This window comes from Phlebotomus papatasi, chromosome 3 (assembly GCF_024763615.1).
Source record: "Phlebotomus papatasi isolate M1 chromosome 3, Ppap_2.1, whole genome shotgun sequence".
Lineage (NCBI taxonomy): Eukaryota > Metazoa > Arthropoda > Insecta > Diptera > Psychodidae > Phlebotomus > Phlebotomus papatasi.
Window position 1 is genome coordinate 4,607,855 of NC_077224.1, and position 19,718 is coordinate 4,627,572.

Here is a 19,718-nt window from a genome sequence, read left to right on the forward strand (position 1 = left end):
AATCACGCACAGCTCAATCATATAACGGTAAATGCGCTTAAAATCACGCACAGCTCGATCATAAAACGGTAAATGCGCTTAAAATCACGCACAGCTTAATCATAAAACGGTAAATGCGCTTAAAATCACGCACAGCTTAATCATAAAGCATCTTATTTTTTCTAGAAAACGAACTGAAAGAATTTGATATGAATTGCCTATTATTGGGAGCTCATTTTATAAAGTAATTTTTGAAATGCCTCTAAATGTATGCAAGTAATTCTCACGCAGTATATTTGCAATACATGTCTTTTGAACCGTTCGTTCGGAAAATTTTGCGCCAAAAATTACTTGCATACATCACGGCGTTTCCATAATTTATCCCAAAGATATCTCCTGTAGATATGCAATTTTATTGTGTCACTGGAGTTAATTCACGGGCATTTTTTCGGTCTCGTAAAATTCTTTCAACGCGAAACGCCCTGTATGCTTTTTTTAGTCTTCTTGGTCCCCTCTATCTCCTAAGTCAAAATTTTACCAGAGATCTTGCCTACCATAAAATTAGAAAATTTTTGCCTTAATGGCTTAACCTTGGGTTTGAAGCCCGTATTGTGGCTAAAAAAAAAAACGATGCTTTTCATTGCGTATATTTTTACAGTGTAATCAGAAACACAGTCGATGTCGTATTATCACATTTTGCAAATTGGCGGGGCAAAAGAAAAACTTTTGTCTACTTTTATTTATCGAACATGAACAATAAAAAAAATGTATAGATATTCTGTGAATTTAACTTTAATTTTTGAATGAAATATATAAAGCGAATGCCTCGTTATAGTAAAATAAACTTTGGTATTAATTTCAGTTGGGAGGAATTAAGGATGGTGACTTCATTGTCGAGATATCAGGAATCGATGTGAAATGGTATACCAATCAGCAAGTGGTCAACCTTATCCAGGCTGCCGGATCGTGTCTCGACCTCAAAATCATAACTCCAATGGATCGAAATTACTTAAAGGTGGGCAATGAGTCTCGTACGAGTCTCTTATCATATCTCAATCTATCAGAGTTTCTGACTAAAGGTCACAGTTTCTGTAAACAGAGTCATAGTACATTTTCTAGGGAATTCCATTTTTTTTTTCAACAAATCATAGCTTTTTTTTGTTTAAAAAAAAAAATCTTATGCCACTGCAGCCAGTAGCTGGCTCCAGTAAAGGATCTGTATCTACATTGTCCGGTGGGAGTTCGTCGGGTGTTTCATCTGGAGCTCCCAGCCCCAATGGCACAACTTCCAAGCCAAAATCTCGAAGCAAGTCTACAAAAAGTCGCTTGACTAATTTAAGTGCCAACGGATGGAATCCCTTCAGGCGGACACAGAGCATGGGAAAGATATATTAGGGACTTCTTACAACTTTCAGAATATTTATAGTGACAAAATATTGTACTTGAGTATATCAGAAAATCTGAAGAAGTTGAACTGTTGTAACATCAATCAATAAATAAAATAAAAATTATTTAGCAAATATTGCGCAAATAAAATAATTAAAATTCATTCAATTAAAATTTTCTTGTTGTTTTATTTTCCAAGAAGGAAGTGGGAGATTCTTGTTTTTTTACGTCATAATAGTAGTTTTCGAGATCTACAAAGTCAAGGTGAGAATTGCTTTTCTCGTGGAATGAGTGACTTATTTTTCTTTTTCATATTTCAAAATCTGTAAATCCTAGTCCACAAAGTTTAATAGCAAATAAAATGAATAATAATTCATTTTGAGGTTATGTCGGGCCTAACCTTAAAATAAAGAAATCTGCGTACATTTGGAGTACCAAAACTACATATTTTAACGTTTGAAGGATATTTAATTTCAATTACTTCTCGGTTAAATATACTGTAGTAAAATTCCTTTTCTCGTAATTCACGTCTTTATTTCACTCTAGGCAAATGTCTAATGAACTAATTCTGATGTGTCATGGTGGTGAGAGTGGTTAGAAACCTTTTAATTGTTATGTTGCAGCGCCAGCTGACGGCTGGCACTTTTTAAAATCACAGCAGCTCTTCCCCCCCTAAAAGTTAATTCCCTTATACAATGCAAATAATAATAACAATATGCTGATGGCCAAAAGAAAATCCAATCTCTATGGAAAAGACATGTTCTAGAGGTTAAGTCGATCAGGTGGCCTAATAGTCCTTTTGGATCTACGCAAAGGCTCCGGGTGCGAGGGTAACGGACCTGTTTCGAGAGACACTTCATTTGTACTAGAGCTGGGATTATCTACAGCATCTTCGAAAACTTCGTCCTCTGATTGAGAATCGGAGTCGGACACTTCTGACAGATCTGGCTCACTGATTGTATCATCATCATTCCAATAACGATTAACGTATGTGGCGTCTTTGGGAAAACCCGCTTCTCTGCCTACTTTACGCAGTTGGTCAATGTGTCTTTTCCAACACCTTCCGTCATCTAGCTCTACCTCATAATGTAGTTTTCCCCATTTATTCCGTATATTTCCGAATTTCCACTTCCCTTCATAATCTCTAAAATTCCGTGCTGCTACCCTCTCTCCAACTGTCAATTCACGTATTCTTTCTGCCTGATCTGCCTCTTTCTCAGTCACCCCCTCCCCCGGAATTATAAAATCTAAGCGAGATCGGATTTGTCGTTTAAAAAGTCTTTGACTTGGAGATTCGCCTGTCGCGCTATGGGGGGTTCTACGGTAATTCATCAAAATTGAACAGAGTTTTCTGTCCAGATCCTGTCTATCAACTTCTTTCAATGCTGAAAGCTTTTCTTTAACTGTCCTTACATACCGCTCAGCTTGCCCGTTTGTAGCTGGATGGTAAGGAGCACCCGTTTTGTGCACAATTCCATTGCTTTTACAAAACTCTTTAAATTCGCAGCTCATAAACTGCCTGCCTTGATCAGATACAATCACTTCTGGTAGGCCATGTGTAGAAAAAATCTTTCGTAACTCTGTAATAGTAGTTTCAGTCGTCTGGTCTGTAACACTGACTACCTCAGGCCACTTCGAATATGAATCCACAACTATTAGCAACCATTTCCCATACACTGGCCCCGCATAGTCAATGTGTACCCTCTCAAATGGTTTAGTTGCTGATTCCCATGTATGGACTGGAACTTTAGACGGGTTTTCCCGATTCTCTTGGCAATTTGTGCAGTTGCTGACCAATTTTTCTATGTCTCTGTCAATTCCGACCCACCAGCAATAACTTCTCGCCATCATCTTCATCTTTGTCATACCCACATGCCCATCATGCAACTCCTGAAGTATTACATTTCTCAACTTGCCCGGAATATATGTTCTTTCCCCCCTGACCAAGCAACCCTGCTTAAAAGAAAATTCCTCCATATTTATATTGAACCGATCTTCCTTGGAAATAACTTTCCCTAATTTAAGGCCCTCAATCAGCTTCTTAACTTCCTTATCTATCTTAGTCTCATGCTGAATTTCTGACAAAGTTACAGGTAATGTGTTGATCGAATTCAATTGAACAATTTCCGGATCATCCGTTTCGTATTCTGAAGTCTTAGGTAGTGGCAAACGCGATAGTCCGTCTGCGTTTCCATGAGCAGCAGCCTTTCTGTGCTCGATCGAGAAATCAAAACCTTTTAGGAATAACGCGTAATGTTGCATACGAAGGGCAGTGTAATGCGGAATGCATTTTTGTGGATTCATAATCTGTGACAAAGGTTTATTGTCGGTGATTAGAATAAAATGACGGCCATACAGATAAGAATGAAACTTCTTAAGGCCAAAAATAATCGCGTAAGCCTCCTTGTCTATCTGAGTGTATTTCTTTTGCGTATCGGTCAGCGTTTGAGACGCAAAGCACAAAGGTTTCTCCGTACCGTTTCTATATCTATGGCTTATACAAGCCCCAACCCCTACGGGGCTGGCATCAACAGCTAGAACTAACTGTTCCTTTGGGTCATAATGACCCAGAAAAACTTCTTTCCTCATTTCATTTCTCATTCCCTGAAAAGCTTTCTCACAATCGGAATCCCATTTAATTCCCGAATCACTGTCTTCTTTAAGGAGATTATTAATCGGGTACAACTTAAATTTAAAGTAAAATTCCTTTTCTCGTAATTCACGTCTTTATTTCACTCTAGGCAAATGTCTAATGAACTAATTCTGATGTGTCATGGTGGTGAGAGTGGTTAGAAACCTTTTAATTGTTATGTTGCAGCGCCAGCTGACGGCTGGCACTTTTTAAAATCACAACATATACAAAAAACACAAGATTAAAATTTCGTACAATCTTTTGGTTTAGTTTAAAAAGAGATATTTAGAAATGTGAGGTTATGCTAAACGTAACCTTCAAAAATCTATTAGAAATGCGAATGGAAAATAATTCAGAATCCTACAAACTCAATTTATGATCAGAAAATTGATCATTTGAAAGATAAATAAAGTAAATGTTAAATAGACAAATAAAAAAAATATTTCCTACCTTCTAAATCAGAAAAATTTCATGAAACCAAAACTCATTTTCTTTCCTTTATAGGTCCGGCACACCTTTTAGATCAGGAAAATTTCAAGTAAAAATTTACAAATTTACTTCTCTTTCTTCCTCAAAAGATTTACATAAGTCAATACCACAATTTTGGTCTCAAAATTGGGTTGAACTAAATGTGATTCAATGTGATGTTCAAAAGAAGAAGAAGAGTGCGAAAAAGTAGGATAGACTTATGCGAACAATATGAGAAGGGAAAGGATATGAATTTCGATTTAATGAAGTTTTCTTGATCTAAAACAGAGGTGTGCAAGAAACCGTTGAAACTGAATTAACGTCAAAATAAGTTTGTTATAGTAGCGTTTTGACCATTGAGGTACATGTTTCATTTGACGTTAATTCGGTTTCAACGGTTTCTTGCACACCTCTGATCTAAAAGGTGTGCCAGGGCTATTATGAAACATTTTTCATATTACCAATCCCTTTCTTTCAAACGCAAAATTGAATTGAACTTAAATTGAATTTTGTTGATACGTTTTAAAGAAGAAGAAGAGTGCGAAAGAGTAGGATAGATATGTGCAAAATGTTTAAAACGGAGAGGGATGTAATCGACACCATCAAATGTTCCCGATCTAAAAGGGTGCATTATAGTACATAAGGCTCTTCGATATTCGGGTGACAGCTGTCAAACACGCGAGTGAGTCAAAAAAAAAATTCTTTTCAGAAGATTTCACTGTCATTTTCGGCTACAATCAGAAGAATATCGGAGACCTCTTTATTAAAAATTGAATTTGATCAGTAAAATATTAAAATGTTTATCCAATACGAAAAAAATCTAAATCTTTATTTCACTTTCGTTAAGTATAATACTCCTTTTGTTTCGAAAAAAAAGTCGTACAGTTTTTCATACAAAATGTACTAGCAAACGTGTGACTTTTTCGGATCGAAGAGAATATCATTTAAGTTTTAAAATGGTAAAAATAAAAATAATGTTTTTGCTTTCCCAGTACTGATTATATAAATTTTATTTTGATTGTTTGCTGACTAAACTTAATTTTTACTGCTAATTTTAATAGTGTTTTTACAATATAATTCAGACAATTCTAAATTTTATAAAGCTTCATTTTTTTCAATGTGATATTAGAATTCGATATTTTACAATGGATTTCGGTCAAAGTCCCGAATGCCAAAATCCCGAAAAGTCAGAAATACGAATGAGTCAAAATTCCGAATTCCTGAAAGAGTCATAGCTCCTCTCACTATTCCACCCGTGCTTTTTGGAGGCAAAAGGAAATTTTCTGAATTTTGGGAAATTATTCTACACATTATAGTCCGTATAATTTTGCCCCTTACAGAATTTTGGTTTTTCAGAATTTTGACTTCAGGATTTTGGCCTTCGGGATTTTATTTTTTGAAGACATTGACTTTTGGGTATTTTGGGCTTCAGGATTTTGGCTTTTCGAATTTTTGACTTTCGAGCTTTTGGTTAATCGAGGTTTTGCCTCTTCGAAATTTTATCCTTTCAGGTTTTTAGGCTTTTAGGATTTTGGTTTTCGGGCTTTTGCCTTTTCAGGATTTTGACTTTACGGGGTTTTCACTTTTTGGGATTTTGGCTTTCGGGACTTTAACTTTTGAGGGTTTTGAATCCTCGGAATTTCGGCTTTTGCGTTTTTGACTTTCGAGCTTTTAGCTTTTAGGATTTTGGCTCTCGGGCTTTTCACTTTTTGGGATTTTGGCTTTCGGGAATTTGGTGTCCAGGATTTTGGCGTTCGAGATTTTGATTTTCGGATTTTGGCTATCGGGATTTTAGGCTTCGGGATTTTGACTTTCGTGACTTTGACTTTTCCTGATTTTGACTATACGGGGATTTCACATTTGCGGTTTTGGCTTTCGAGAATTTGATATACGGGATTTTGGTGCTCAAGATTTTCAATTTCGGATTTTGGCTTTCGGGATTTCGGCTATTTTGGCTTTCATGCTTTAGGCTTTTCGGGGTTTTGGCTTTTCTGAATTTTGACTTTGGGATTTTGGTTTTTGGGACATTGATTTTCGGTACTTTGGGCTCCGGGATTTTGGCTTTTTGTGATTTCGGCTTTTAGGAATCTGACTCTCAGGCTTTTGCTTTCTTGGGATTTCGGATTTCATGCTTTTGCTTTTTCGGGATTTTGACTTCGGGATTTTGGCATCGGGATTTTGGTTATTCAGACATTGGCTTTGATTATTTTGGGCTTCTGGATTTTAGCTTTCGAGACTTTGGTTTTCGGGGTTTTAACTTCTCGGGATTTCGGCTTTTGGAATTTTGACTTTCGGTATTTTGGCCAGCACCGTTTACAAGAATAAAAAAAAATAAACACAACCGTTTTTTTATTTTCAAAGTCTAAAAACGCTCACATAGTTTGTTTCTCCATCGATTTTGGAAAATTTGAATTCATTGGAAAGGTCTTAAGAACTCCTAACAAATAAATTACAGATAATGAACGGATTAACCCTTTAAGGACGAGAAGGTTTAAAATCGGGAGTCAGAAAAAATCACTTTTTCTGAATTTTTAGAGCAAAACATAGCTTTAGAAGGCCGTAGGAAAAATTTCATTTTTGGGTCATTGGTGACCCAATCGTCCTTAAAGGGTTAAGAACCGATACCTAAGTTTTATCTTGCATACACTTTTACTACTCCTAAGCTATTTTGGACAATCTTTTCAGTGATTTATAAATCAGCTGTGGACCTGAAAATAATAAAAAAACAAAATACGCAGTGGAAAATTTTGTCAAATACTGGAACTTATAACGAGTAAGTCCCAAGGTTAGTCCGCAAAAAACTTTATTATGTAAGTGTTTCGGATTTTGTGTAACCACAAAGAGTGTATTTTTTGAGCATGTGGCACTTAATCCCATTTTTTTAATTTTCTTAAATATTGCTTAATGTGTTCGAGCATTCAGCAAAATTTGAACACTTTCCACCTCTGTAACTCTTGAAACACACTTGAAACATCTTTGAAACATTACTCATCAAGGAATTCCTTTGAAAGATTTTTTTTAAAGGTAAATTTGTTGAGTGCTTACCACTTTGAAGATGCTTTAAGGACTTCAAAGAGAATTCTTTGACTAAGGAGAAATTCCAGAAACTCATTTTTCGTAGATACTTCGCTGTTTGTGGCAATGAGCGTGAAATGAAGTAATAAAAAAAGTGAATTTGGCGGCCTACTGCGAAGTTCAAGGGCAGAAAATCCATTTGAGATTTGGAAGGAAAAGAGAATTATCATCAAACATCCCATTCTCCATCCTTTATATTCCTTTATTTCAGTGTTGCAAATTGGAATCTTGACCCCAAAATTTTTATATTAACAAAAAATAATTCAAATCAGGCGTTAAAAAAGAAAAAAAAAACAGCAGACAAAATTTCCATCTCATGAAAGGCGTTTTATGAGCAATCTAGCAATCGAGAAAGTTAGCTGCCATGAGTAGTTCCAGTGCAATTTCTGGTGCAATTGGAAATTCTGGGATTTCAGTGGAGCTGTTGGTGTATCGGACTTTGTACGTGAAGTACATGCAAACCTTCTGAAGAACGTGGGATCTGCAAAGGAGTTTGGCCTTTCAGTTCCCGCAGGACATTTAAGGAAACTTTAGAGAAAAATAAAAATCAACAGACTTACGGTATTTCACGGAAATTGACCTCATTGGCTTCATTTTCAGCAAATTGACCGGGTCCAGATAGCATTGCCTTAATCGTTCCGGACGTCAGGGCATGCTCACGTTTGACGATGAATTCGTGACCATCGGAGGAAATCAGCTTCACGTACATTGCATTTGGGCCTTCACATCCCCCGTAGGATCGTTCAATTCGCTGATCCTCCATCTCGTCGGAAGTTGATCCTACAATTACAATTTAATTTTTTCTCAGAAATTGCCTATTCCACAAAAATTTGCAATTTTGTCAATTTAATTCTAAAATTCAAAGGTAAATCAATGGTCTCTACAAATATTCTTCAATACCAAATTGTTCTATGACTCTAACCAAGTGCAGTGTTGCAAAATGAATCAAGAACCATAAATTGTTTAATTACTTTTCACAAGAACCACACAATTTTCCAATGACGCCAATGACAAATGATTTGACAGTTTTGTGACCGGCAAATAACCTCAAAATAACTGCAAGAAATCCATGGAATAACAGAAATGATATGGAAGGGAGAATTATTATTTCACTTTTATACCAGTCACAGCTGAAGCATTTGATTACATTTAAAGAGACAAGTGCGTTTCATTGTCTACATTTACGTTACACTTGAAAATAATGTTAAAAAAAACAAAAAATGTTACTTTACCTATAATTAAAAAATGAAGGACTAACGGTATATTTAAAATCTAAAATTAAAATTGAATAACAATCATAGGGAGAGTAGGGTGGAATCTACACTTGTGGATGTTACACACTTATGGACAGCTCGTAGAAATCTTTATTTTTTACATAAAATAAATGTTGTAAAATTACAATTATAGCATTATTTGATTGCTTATTTTTAAATACAACTTGAAAACTAATGTCTTTTAATATTTAACCACAATTCTAATTGTTTTAAGAAAAATATTTTGCTGATGCGTTAATTGATTAAAAATACATAAAATTGCTAAGATATTTGCTAACATACTTGCATATTTTAGTGCCAAAATTTCATATATTTTATCGAAAATATTTAATGTTATGCTTCTGATACACTTTCAATAGGTACTGATTTTAGATATTTTGGTAAAAATATTAAATTAAGGGATTTCCATAAGCGTAAATTTATTTGAGAAGATTACACATTTGTGGACGCGGTATTTCACTAGTGGCGCCCTCACGAAATTTTATTCTCTTCGAGCATTGTCAATTGTAGTGCGAAGTTTTTTACATGGGATCGAAAAAGATTTCTGGCAAACAATATGGAGGAAAATTTAAGGTAAGTGTTTAATATCAAGTGGAAAAGTGTTGTGTATAATCCTATTTATAGATTGTCTGAAAATTGTAGATTTTAAATTAAATCTTAGCATATTTTTCAACATAACCTAACTTTTTTCTTTTCCTACTGTTTTCAAGAACAATGACACGTCCTAAAAGCGAAAAGAAAACAAGGAAACGGCAAATATATTCCTGCGAGAGGGTAACGGAGGCTTTAAAAGCTATTGAGAACGGAATGAACTTAACGAAGACTTCTCAAATATATCACATCCCCCGTACAATGCTACACAATAAAGTCTCCGGAAAGTCTCCGAAAGAAACTTCTGGCCATGGAGGATACCACAGTGCTTTGGGAAAGAAAACGGAGGAAGAAATTGTTAAATGGATTCTGCATTCTGCTAAGTGTGGATTTCCTATAACAAAAGATGGTTTACTGGCCACAGTGGAGAAAATCCATCTCAGCGGCGCAATTCCAAAACAGGGCTTTAAAAACGCAAGACCATCGAATTAGTGGTTCTACAGATTTTTAAGGAGACATCCGGAAGTTGCTCAAATGAAGGCGGAATATATACATAGAGCAAGGGGCAGCGTGACAGAGCAGAAAATAAAGGAATGGTTCACCAATGTTGAAGAGCAATTGCAAGATAATGTTGAGGTCCTTCGTCACCCGGAAAGAGTGTTCAATATGGACGAAACAGCTTTTTGCCTTGCACCAACAGAAGTTGTCCTCGGACCTACAAATCGTCAAGTCTAAAAGAAGAAAATATACCAACTGTGCTAACATCAGAGAAGTGGGTGGAGCATTATCAGAAAAAGGCAGATGAAAAGAAGAAAATTGAGGAAGATAAAATAAACAGAAAACGACGAAATGAGGGAAAGAAGAACATTATAAAAAACAACAAGAGAAAAAAAGAAAGCAGACGCAAAAGAAATTTACCTGTCCAAAAAAAATTAAAACTACCAAAAAAATGAATAAAAGTTGATGAACTTGCTTAAAATTATAGTATTTTACTTATCTTCACTTTCACTAAAATTTTTAATACCAATTAATTGAATTTCTAACATTTTTTAACTTGTGTCCATAAGTGTGTACATGAGCATCCATAAGTGTCCACAAGTGGAGAATTTGATATGACCAGAAGATCCAAATTATTTGGGGGGCTTAGGGGAATATTTTAATAAATTCTTTGGAGGTTATCGAAAGGGGTTATATTAAAGAACTTATACTAAAAATTTGATTTTATTTAGTCAAAAACAAAACGAATTACAAACCGTGATACTCTTAATCTGTCCATGTGTAGACTCGACCCTACCAAAAGACAGTGCGAATAATGCAACATGAAATCATTTTAATTCAATATTTGTTAAGAAAATAGTTGTCATATCTTCCCTGTCCATCTGCCATTAATTCAAAACAAAACAATAGGTGTTTAATTGATTAATTTAGTCGAATAAAGGCGTTTATTATCACTAGAGGAATTGAAATTGATATAATACATGTTTGAAAATTGTCAAGATATCCATACATTGGAAGTTACGATAAAATTATATTATGATTCTTCCGAGAATCTCAATATCTCAGTTTTAAAATAATTTTATACAGATTTTCTCGAGTAAACTTAGTTTATAGTAATAATAATAATAATAATGCTGGCACAACATTATATGAAGGAACAAGGCCTTCCCGCAAGGGTTTTCTAGACATGCATTATTATTTTTTCTTGTACGGGATGAGGTTGTCAGTCCCATTCCCATGGAATCCAGTGCAGTGAAGCTCACCGGATGCAATCCGAACACCTTTAACGCCAGAAAAATTCCTGGTGACCTAAAGGGGATTCGAACCCGGGATACTTGCATCATAGAGCGAGTGCTCTACCACTTGACCCATTGAGTGCCCTTTGAGTTTATAGTTCCACTTTTATTATTTTTATTCAAAAGTATCGCATTCGGGGTTTATTTTTAAGAAAAATAAAGCTAAATAAATAAATAAATGCGTGCCCTTGTCTTTCTTAATCGTCTCGTCTCGACTGGAACTCCGGAATACTTGGCCTCTCTCTTGACGAGGGGGGTTCGGCGAGGGTTCAGGGATTCATTGTGCCTAAAGCAGAGCGGGAAACCTTTTACCGCACTCTTTTTGTTAAAGGAGTAGCTTTGTACAACGCACTGCCCCGTGAGGCTCGTGACTCTAGCTTGGGAATTCAAAGGCATTTCCAGGCTGGGTTTCTCTAATATTTTCGCAAATATTTAGTATTGACACTATTTTCCTCACATTCTTTTTTCTTTCTTTTTTTTCTTTTATTTTTCCCTGCCACGTAATTGTAAGAGGATTGTAGCCTATTTCGTGGTTTTTCAATAAACTTAAACTTAAACTTAAACTTAAAGCTGAAGTGCAATTAACGTCTCATGAAAAATTGTCAAAAGGTAGTTACGTCAAATGCTGATTTAACTGACGAATTCATTTCGGCTAATCATACAACTTTGTGCCAGGGGGTACAACTTTGTGCCACCCTATTTTTAGACATGAAAATCTCTAGCTGAATTGGTAGTTGCGGGGAAGCTTTCCAAAAATTCTGCAAGGTAGCTCTAAGCATACGCAAAGTGATCATGGGTATTTCCTTTTATATGCTTGTTACTAAAGGTTGGTAAAAATTCCATCATTATTATGTATTATCAGAACTATTTGTACAACATGGCCAATTCGACTTATAAAAAATTTTCCTCCTTGTCTAAAGAGACCTGGGTTTTCTACCACCTGGGGCTATGATCTAGAGATATGTAGTTATGTGGGACAAAAACGTCATTCAAATATCTCAAATAATTTGGAAAATTTTTAAGAAAACCTTGAAAAAGTGGCACAAAGTTGTATAATTTGACGGTAATTGCCTTACAATGTGATTTTACTTTAGGTGGCCTAAAATCCTTACATGGCCAAAAGGGCTGACTCTACCCTATAATGTCACCCTAAGAAAAACAGAAGCTAAAACAGACACTTCTTATCAAGTTTAGGTACACGAAGTATCAAAAGAGGAGGAGGTTTTATCTGAAATGATTATCGTACGGCTCAAAGGACCAAAAATGTTTACCAAAAAAAAGTTAGGGTTTTTATCTGAAATGGTTATCATTTGATTTCGGTTCCATCCTTAGTTGCTTCTTTGCTGCCTTATATGCTACTTCATTCCCTTTGATAATACTTATGTGTCCAGGTATCCATTGCACTATCACTTTTATGTTTTTATTTGAGCTCACGTGCATGAAATCTCAATGTACAGCTTGACATATTTCCTTTGTTTACCATTTTTACGTCAAATCAAATGTCACTAGCACATGACTATTAGAAGCGACAGAGTATTGCAGTTGTACCATTTTGTGTATTCATAAGCCCCTTCGGAGGTCGGGATAAATGTCATTCGGCATTTGATAAAGTCCAAGTGCGGCTTGTTCTGCTTTTGGTGTAATTTATCATTGGAAGTTCCTTTCAAAATGACGGATATAATCAAAACAATAAGTTTGTACCTCTTAAATGAGCAGTGTTACGATAACTACTTTGTAAAATTTGATTTTTTCGATGGTAAGTGTCACTCTTTTTGGTGGTTATACTTTTGCCATGTCACTAACTATAAATTTTTTTTACCACTTTAGTTGATTGCTTCAGAAGTTTGCTGAGCAAATGCCTTGGATTGGCCATAATTGCCGGATCCGTCCTCGTAAAAGTACCACAAATTCTCAAAATACTGCAAAATCGCAGTGGAGAGGGAATTAGCGTGGCTAGTGTTCTTGTTGAGATTTGTGCTATAACAGCTCACATCTCTTATAGCTATGTAAAAGGATTCCCCTTCAGTGCATGGGGAGATGGCTCCTTTATGGCGGTACAAACTGCAGTCATTGCAGCACTTGTCTTCTACTACGGTGGTTCTCCAACCAAGGCTGGAGTATTCCTGCTAGGTTATGTGGGTGTTCTGTACGTTCTAATGGGCGGTCTAACACCCTTGCATGTCCTTTGGTCAATGCAGGCATGCAATGTACCTGTCATTTTTATCGGAAAAGTATGTCATTTTTGCGTGATGCAATATTTTGAATATTCTAACCTCAAAAAAATTAATTAATTTGATTTATAGATGATACAAGCCGTTACAAACTACAAGAATAAGAGTACCGGACAATTGTCAGCTGCTACATGCTTTATGATTTTCTTTGGTGCCCTAGCTCGAATCTTTACATCTCTCCAAGAAACTGGAGATCCTATGATGATTCTAACTTATTCAGTGTCTTCATTGGCAAATGGAATAATTGTATTCCAACTCCTTTACTACGCCAAAAGCAAAGATAAGGCATCAAAGAGCTCAAAGAAACAAGATAAATCTCCGAAGGCTGAGAAAACCAAACAGAAACCCAAGAGCAAAAAAGTGGATTAAAACAAAGTCCATTCCAAATATTTTACTAAAGACCTTGCTAAAGACTTTCAGTAAATACTAAAGACGGGACTACGAGTACGCGTAGAATATTTAGCTTAAATTAAATATGGTTTATTGCAAAATCATAGTACTAATGCGAAGGTTGTATTGTAATAAATTTTGAACAGCAATACCGCACTCACGTATTTTAAAAATGAAGAATCAAACACAAATAAAAATTAATAAACTATTTTTGAGGTTATATTATTACTCTTGCTGCGAAATACAGAGTTTTCCTTGGATACTCTGTTATATTCTCCTAATCATTCCAATATCGGGCATTCTCTAACCAAAACAAGTCAAATCCGCCAAAGGGTTTTCATTCTAACCTAACTTTTTCATCTGAACAAATTTATCCACTTAATTATTCCGCATAGTTAAAAATCCGCAAAAAAAACAATGTCCAAGCCCATAACCTTTGTAACGGGTAACGCTAAGAAACTCGAAGAAGTGATTGCAATTTTGGGATCATCATTTCCCCGTCAACTTATAGCTAAGAAGATTGATCTGCCGGAGCTACAGGGTGACATTGATGAAATAGCCCGGAAAAAGTGCCAAGAAGCAAGTCGGCAAGTCCAAGGACCCGTTCTAGTGGAAGATACCGCACTATGTTTCAACGCCATGAAGGGTCTCCCCGGACCCTATATCAAATGGTTCTTGGATAAACTTGGACCAGATGGCTTGTGGCAGATGCTCGAAGGATTCAGAGATTATTCTGCACAAGCTGTTTGTACATTTGCATTCACTGAGGGCGAGAATCAGGAAGTTGTTCTGTTTCACGGAAGGACAGACGGAGACATTGTTAGTCCGCGTGGACCACGAGATTTCGGATGGGATCCCTGTTTCCAACCAACAGGATACACCCAAACCTATGCCGAAATGCCCAAAGAGGAGAAAAATAAAATATCTCATCGCTACCGTTCAGTAGATCTCTTCAGGGAATACATTCTAGCTCAAAATAAATGATCGAACACAGAGGCTGAACTTGACAAAGCAGGAATTAAAAAACTGTATTAAACTTAATAAATGAATATGAAAAGAAATGGATTTGATTAATTTATGAGCGAAACGGGCAAAACAGATCGACCAAACTGATAAGAACTAAAGAGATCTGCGGATAAGACAGCTCCTTGAGGATCCAAATCTCACTTTACAAGCGTTGAAGTTGGAATTTTGTTCCTTAATCACCTAGTCCACTTAAATTCATTTCCTAGGTGCACAACTTTTTAATGAGATGTATCGGAGGCGTGTACCGCGTCCCCTTTACTAAGTTTCGTAATGGCCAGTAGCAGTGCTTGACCAAGTCTGGCAGTCGCGGTTCACTATCGCTACCGATCTGCCCGATCTGCCACTCGAGTGATCGATGTCGATCAGCTCTATTTGCCATTCACGGTTCACTTGCTAAGTATATACTTATTCACGACCGTTCCAAGCAAGGCGGCGCGATTCGATCGACGCGTTGTTCGAACTAGGATACTTGCGCCACGTATCCAAAGCCCTATTCACTAGTTCATTCACTATAAGATAAACAGGATGCTAAGAAAGCTATGATAACGCATTTAAAACACGTGTATTCTCGCTTCAGCTCACTTTCCAAACTGAAGTTTTACAATAACTCCAGTGGTGCCAACATTCCAGCACATTTAAGTCGTTAAACTTAACAGAGTGCCCACTCTATTATTCGCATCGTATAGTTATATGGATGATATTTTAACGATTTCTTTTAAAATAAATGACAATGAATTAATCTGTGAAGTTTTTATTTAATGAATTATAAAAACAAAAAATTCACTGAAAATGTCTTTTAAATTAATCTTTCTTTAAGTTTATAGACTTCCTAACCAACAATATTAGTGTCAGAAAAACATGCCTTACTTGATCAATCTGATACTTATCCCTTAGCATCGTAAATCGTAATTTAAAAACTGTAAAACTGTGCAGCAAACAAATAATGGCATAATAAGCACGGTCATTGATTTGCGTTTTCTTGTTTTTTTTGAATAAATTGATCGTTTTAAGTAGGGATCGTTTTTAGGTTGTAGGGTAAAGGCCATAATTTTGTACAGTCTGCTTATAAACATCGATGTTCCAAGTTTGAAATGCGTTATTTTTAATGATAATTGATTTTTTTGTTACTCTCTTTTCAGAAGGGTTGTTTAGAAACTTGGCAAGATATTTATTGTCTTTTTTTTTTTTTACTAAAATTAGTTTTAATACAGTAGACTCTCACTCAATCGGCTCTTTTTCAATCGGGCGTCAAATTTTGTTGACAATTTTCACACTTAATTATGGAGCTAATTCGCTCAAATTCGCTGTAGTTCTTCCTATTTTATCGTGATTCTTTATAATTGAGTGCTTTTTGTGGAATTTACAAAGGCTTTGACGCTCAATTCTATCGCTAAACCGGATGACATTTTGCCCCATATTGCCGATTGAAAGAGAGTCTACTGTACATTTAAAAATGAATTGATAAATAGAGGTGAATTTGACTCTTATTTTGGACAACTTGGTTGTATATTTGGACAGCTAATTCGCCTCAATGGGATGTCCATTGTTCTCCATTTCATAAACTTATCTTACCAAGTCCTCTTCCTGTTTATGTAAGGGAACCGTAGAATGTCACAAGAAGCCCAGAAATTTACTACAGTAGACTCTCGCAAATTCGGCTCTTTTAAGATCGGGCTACTTTTTAATTCGGGCAGCGGTTACATTTGAAAACAGTTTGTTGTAATTTTTCAAGTTTGATTACTATTATCAAATGAATCAAATATGCTCAAATTTGGCATGGTTTGTCTTAGTTTTGATGTGATTTTGCATTATTGAGGGATTTTCATGCAATTTACGATGTGAATGAGTGTGTGAACTCAAAATCTATATGCACATGAATAAAAAAACGTTGCATTTCAAAAAATTTGTCGCCCGAATTTCTGTCTAATTCGGCTGACATTTCGGTCCCATATGCCCGAATTTCAGAGAGTCTACTGTACTGTACATCATTCATTAAAGTGAGTTGACATCTGTAATCCAAGTACTCATGGAGTCGCTCATTTCCTGGCTTTTATTTTTTTGGATCCTTTTAAGGCTTTTCTCACTACATCTCGTTCGTAGGGATGATGCCATTTTATTTCTCCAGATATTTATACAACATAGTCATCACAAAAGCCAGAAATTCGAGAGAAAAACACCTGTCCAAAATAAGGAGTATCACCTCACTGGTGAATCTCTTAGAGAATTTCCCATTTTTCACACGTAAAACGTAATTCACAAGGAAAATCTCACTTCAGGTCAAATGTACAAATCCACATTAACGTGAATCAACACAATATTCAATGAAAATTTAATATCACTAAAAAACAGCGAGAAAAAATTGTTGGTAACTTCATCACAGGTAAATAAGATTGAAGTAAACACGAAGTTCTGTCACATTTCTCGTAAGCAATTGCTCAAACTGAATTTTCAACAAAGCAATTTCAACTCAAATCATATTCAAAATTTAACGTGTTTAGTGTTAAAATCTTCCAAAAAGAACAAATACAATATTAAGATAGAATTCATTATTCATCAAATATTGGAATAAAAATCCATAATTTTAATCAAATTATTTTTAGTGTCGAATTTTATCCTCAAAGTGTCCAAATTTAGAAGCTGTCCAAAATATGAGCTCTTACCCTATACATCATTATTTTCATAATATTTGTGTGAATGGGATTTTTTCGATCTTCAGAGAGGGAGGAAGTGACTAAGAATTAGGGCAGTAATCTATTCAGGTTAATCTCATTGTGCATGAGTTTTTACCCCTAATTTAACTTGTTCATTTGCCTCTAATTCGCCTCATTGTCACTCAATGGTATAATAGCGGTTGCTCGCATGAATCATATTTTTAAGTTAAATTAGTTTATTTTGCTACCTGTTCTGTATCTTTTCGTCAGGTTTTTTTTTTGAGAAAGCCAGGCTCTGTATCACTTCTACTGGTTAACCCTTTAATTGGAATAATAGAGGATACTATTGACCTTTCGTTTATAAATACTTTAAGAACAACAATAAATTCTTATTAAAATGACGATAAGCACAAAAAAAAACACATCAGACGACTTATTGTTTTTGAGCTTGAAATTAAGCTTTAACCGTTTTCCCAATAACCGTTCCAGTAGCAAAAAAATAAGCCCCTTTGCTTCCGGACCACCGATATAAACAATAAATTATTTTGTGTAAGTAGGACGGAGAATATTGATAGATTTCACTTCAATGGACACACATTCCTTTGATAAGGTTGTGATAGCGGCATATATCGATTTCCTTATCACACTCTTTCCCAGTTAAGTTGAACAATTTGTCGATTTGGCCAGTTTTTCGATAGCTCTCACCAAGAACAGGTGAAGGAAAATTTTGTATCTTTGCAACTTGCATAAAACGCAGTGAAAAAGCTCATTAAATCTCTACAGAGCCTCTGATGTTGCGATAATGTCTCGTATAGACCAACAAGTGAGTTAAAAAGCTTTTAAATTCAAGTTTTCTTTTCTTCTTAAATTGAACGAAAAGTATGACCGCGAAAAAATGGTTTGTGATAAGGCTAAAATTGGTGGTTATCTATACCTCGTTATCAAGTTTTCTCAGAAAAGACAAAGCTCAATAAATGTTATTACAGTGCTTGGAAATGTTGACTTATATATAACTTAAATCCCTTTAACTTTGGCTTTTTAACACAGTATTTTATTGTTTAATTTTAAATTAGGTTTAAGTCTAAATTAAAGGAAGATCCATGATTCAATTAACTTAATTTTGGTATTGATTGAATCAAAATCACTTTTGCAATATTTTTAAGTGCTTTACGAAGGCCAGCAGATAAGTAAGATAAGTTTGCACAATTATTAGATAGGGCAAGTAATAGGTTAACAATGTGATAAGTGCCATCCGAAAAATATGTGAAATTTTAATGGAAATTTTGCCATTAATTTCTTATTTTCGTTGAGTTTATTACATGAGATTTTTTACAAATATGTAATGCTGTAGTCCGATCAATTACCTCCTATCGAGCTTATTTACATAATTCGGAAAATGAGCAATCGATAGAATTTTATGTAATTAGTGGTTTGAAAAGAGATCTTATTACATTTTTTTTAAAACCATTAGAGTTTAAACCTAAGTGAAATTTAAAAACAACTAGATGTAACTTATGCCCAGCGCACAATAACTTTTGTTTGTAAACGTGTTTTTAAAATTTTCTATGAGAATGAGCGAGATAACTAGATCTAGATCTCACTCACTCTCATTTAAATGTCAAAAACATGTTTACTAAACAAAACTTATTGTGCGCTGGGCATTAATCTTTTTTTACGTCTTCTATGTTTATTTTCGGAAGTTCCTCATCTATATATCCTTTATTTTATAAAGTACATTCAGTGCTCACTTTCTTATTTGGAAAATTGGGGAGACAAAATGATAGATGTTCGCTTCGTTATTTATTCGGATGGATTTTTTGAATTTGTTAATTGTCGCCAAAATAAATATTGAATACAAGACTTTTTAAATATTTTGAAAAATAATCAAATAGACATTATTAGATAATTTTTTTGTTTTTATAATCCATTTGTTAAGCAAAAACCTCGCAGATTAATTCATTTATTTAGACTATATAGGGTAAATGTGCCAAATTTCGGCATAGTTGCATGCAAGCGCCAAAGTCTCAAGTTTGAAATGTAATATCTTTAATAGAAATTGATTTTTTTATTACTTCTTTTTAAGGAGTGTTGCTTAGAACTTTGTAGACAGTTTATCGTCTTTATTTACTCCAATTTCATTCTTAATACAATTTAAAATGAATAAAAAAAGGACATAGCTTTGGTGCCCTATTTCAGCCACCTTCATTCTCATAGTTCCTTGC

General features: G+C 35.1%; 5 protein-coding genes across 9 annotated transcripts in view; 4 read left to right on the forward strand and 1 right to left on the reverse strand.

Moving 5' to 3' along the window:
* The window catches only part of LOC129806513 (rhophilin-2), a 64,939-nt gene extending 63,406 nt beyond the window's left edge, over positions 1-1,533 (forward strand). For both annotated transcript variants that reach the window (XM_055855156.1, XM_055855157.1), the window contains 2 exons: positions 842-994; positions 1,171-1,533. In XM_055855156.1, coding sequence (XP_055711131.1) covers positions 842-994; positions 1,171-1,374 — 357 coding nt within the window. In that variant the 3' untranslated portion in view covers positions 1,375-1,533. The remainder of the gene's footprint in view (positions 1-841; positions 995-1,170) is intronic.
* Positions 1,534-7,716: 6,183 nt separating this feature from the next.
* Positions 7,717-8,583, reverse strand: LOC129806515 (elongin-C). Of its 3 annotated transcripts, none has more exons than XM_055855159.1 (3): positions 8,512-8,583; positions 8,101-8,320; positions 7,717-8,021 (listed from the first exon to the last, which is right to left on the reverse strand). In XM_055855159.1, the coding sequence occupies exons 2-3, from the start codon at positions 8,301-8,303 to the stop codon at positions 7,880-7,882; spliced, it is 345 nt and encodes a 114-aa protein (XP_055711134.1). In that variant the 5' UTR covers positions 8,304-8,320; positions 8,512-8,583; the 3' UTR covers positions 7,717-7,879. The 3 variants fall into 3 exon arrangements, with proteins under 3 accessions (XP_055711134.1, XP_055711133.1, XP_055711135.1); XM_055855158.1 differs by having other exon boundaries at positions 8,463-8,577; XM_055855160.1 differs by lacking the exon at positions 8,512-8,583 and adding an exon at positions 8,441-8,507.
* Positions 8,584-12,738: 4,155 nt separating this feature from the next.
* Positions 12,739-14,029, forward strand: LOC129806516 (mannose-P-dolichol utilization defect 1 protein homolog). The gene is made up of 3 exons (XM_055855161.1): positions 12,739-12,954; positions 13,026-13,429; positions 13,502-14,029. The coding sequence occupies exons 1-3, from the start codon at positions 12,867-12,869 to the stop codon at positions 13,796-13,798; spliced, it is 789 nt and encodes a 262-aa protein (XP_055711136.1). The 5' UTR covers positions 12,739-12,866; the 3' UTR covers positions 13,799-14,029.
* A 50-nt stretch (positions 14,030-14,079) lies between these two features.
* Positions 14,080-14,880, forward strand: LOC129806517 (inosine triphosphate pyrophosphatase). The gene has a single exon (XM_055855162.1). The coding sequence runs from the start codon at positions 14,237-14,239 to the stop codon at positions 14,801-14,803; it is 567 nt and encodes a 188-aa protein (XP_055711137.1). The 5' UTR covers positions 14,080-14,236; the 3' UTR covers positions 14,804-14,880.
* A 3,203-nt stretch (positions 14,881-18,083) lies between these two features.
* The window catches only part of LOC129806518 (unconventional myosin-VIIa-like), a 32,790-nt gene continuing 31,155 nt past the window's right edge, over positions 18,084-19,718 (forward strand). The window contains exon 1 of one of the 2 annotated variants that reach the window (XM_055855163.1): positions 18,084-18,319. In XM_055855163.1, the coding sequence (XP_055711138.1) occupies positions 18,299-18,319 (21 nt within the window). In that variant the 5' untranslated portion in view covers positions 18,084-18,298. The remainder of the gene's footprint in view (positions 18,320-19,718) is intronic. The other variant, XM_055855164.1, reaches the window with a different exon arrangement.

Coding starts and splice junctions, on each gene's coding strand:
- LOC129806515 (XM_055855158.1), bottom strand. CDS start 8,496: ATGGTTCTTGATTCATTTTGCAACACTGCACTTG. Junction 8,321..8,462: donor ATTTTGCAACACTGCACTTG/GTTAGAGTCATA, acceptor TTGTAATTGTAG/GATCAACTTCCGACGAGATG. Junction 8,022..8,100: donor GTCAATTTCCGTGAAATACC/GTAAGTCTGTTG, acceptor ACTCCTTTGCAG/ATCCCACGTTCTTCAGAAGG.
- LOC129806516 (XM_055855161.1), top strand. CDS start 12,867: ATGACGGATATAATCAAAACAATAAGTTTGTACCTCTTAAATGAGCAG. Junction 12,955..13,025: donor AAAATTTGATTTTTTCGATG/GTAAGTGTCACT, acceptor TTACCACTTTAG/TTGATTGCTTCAGAAGTTTG. Junction 13,430..13,501: donor CTGTCATTTTTATCGGAAAA/GTATGTCATTTT, acceptor TTTGATTTATAG/ATGATACAAGCCGTTACAAA.
- LOC129806517 (XM_055855162.1), top strand. CDS start 14,237: ATGTCCAAGCCCATAACCTTTGTAACGGGTAACGCTAAGAAACTCGAA.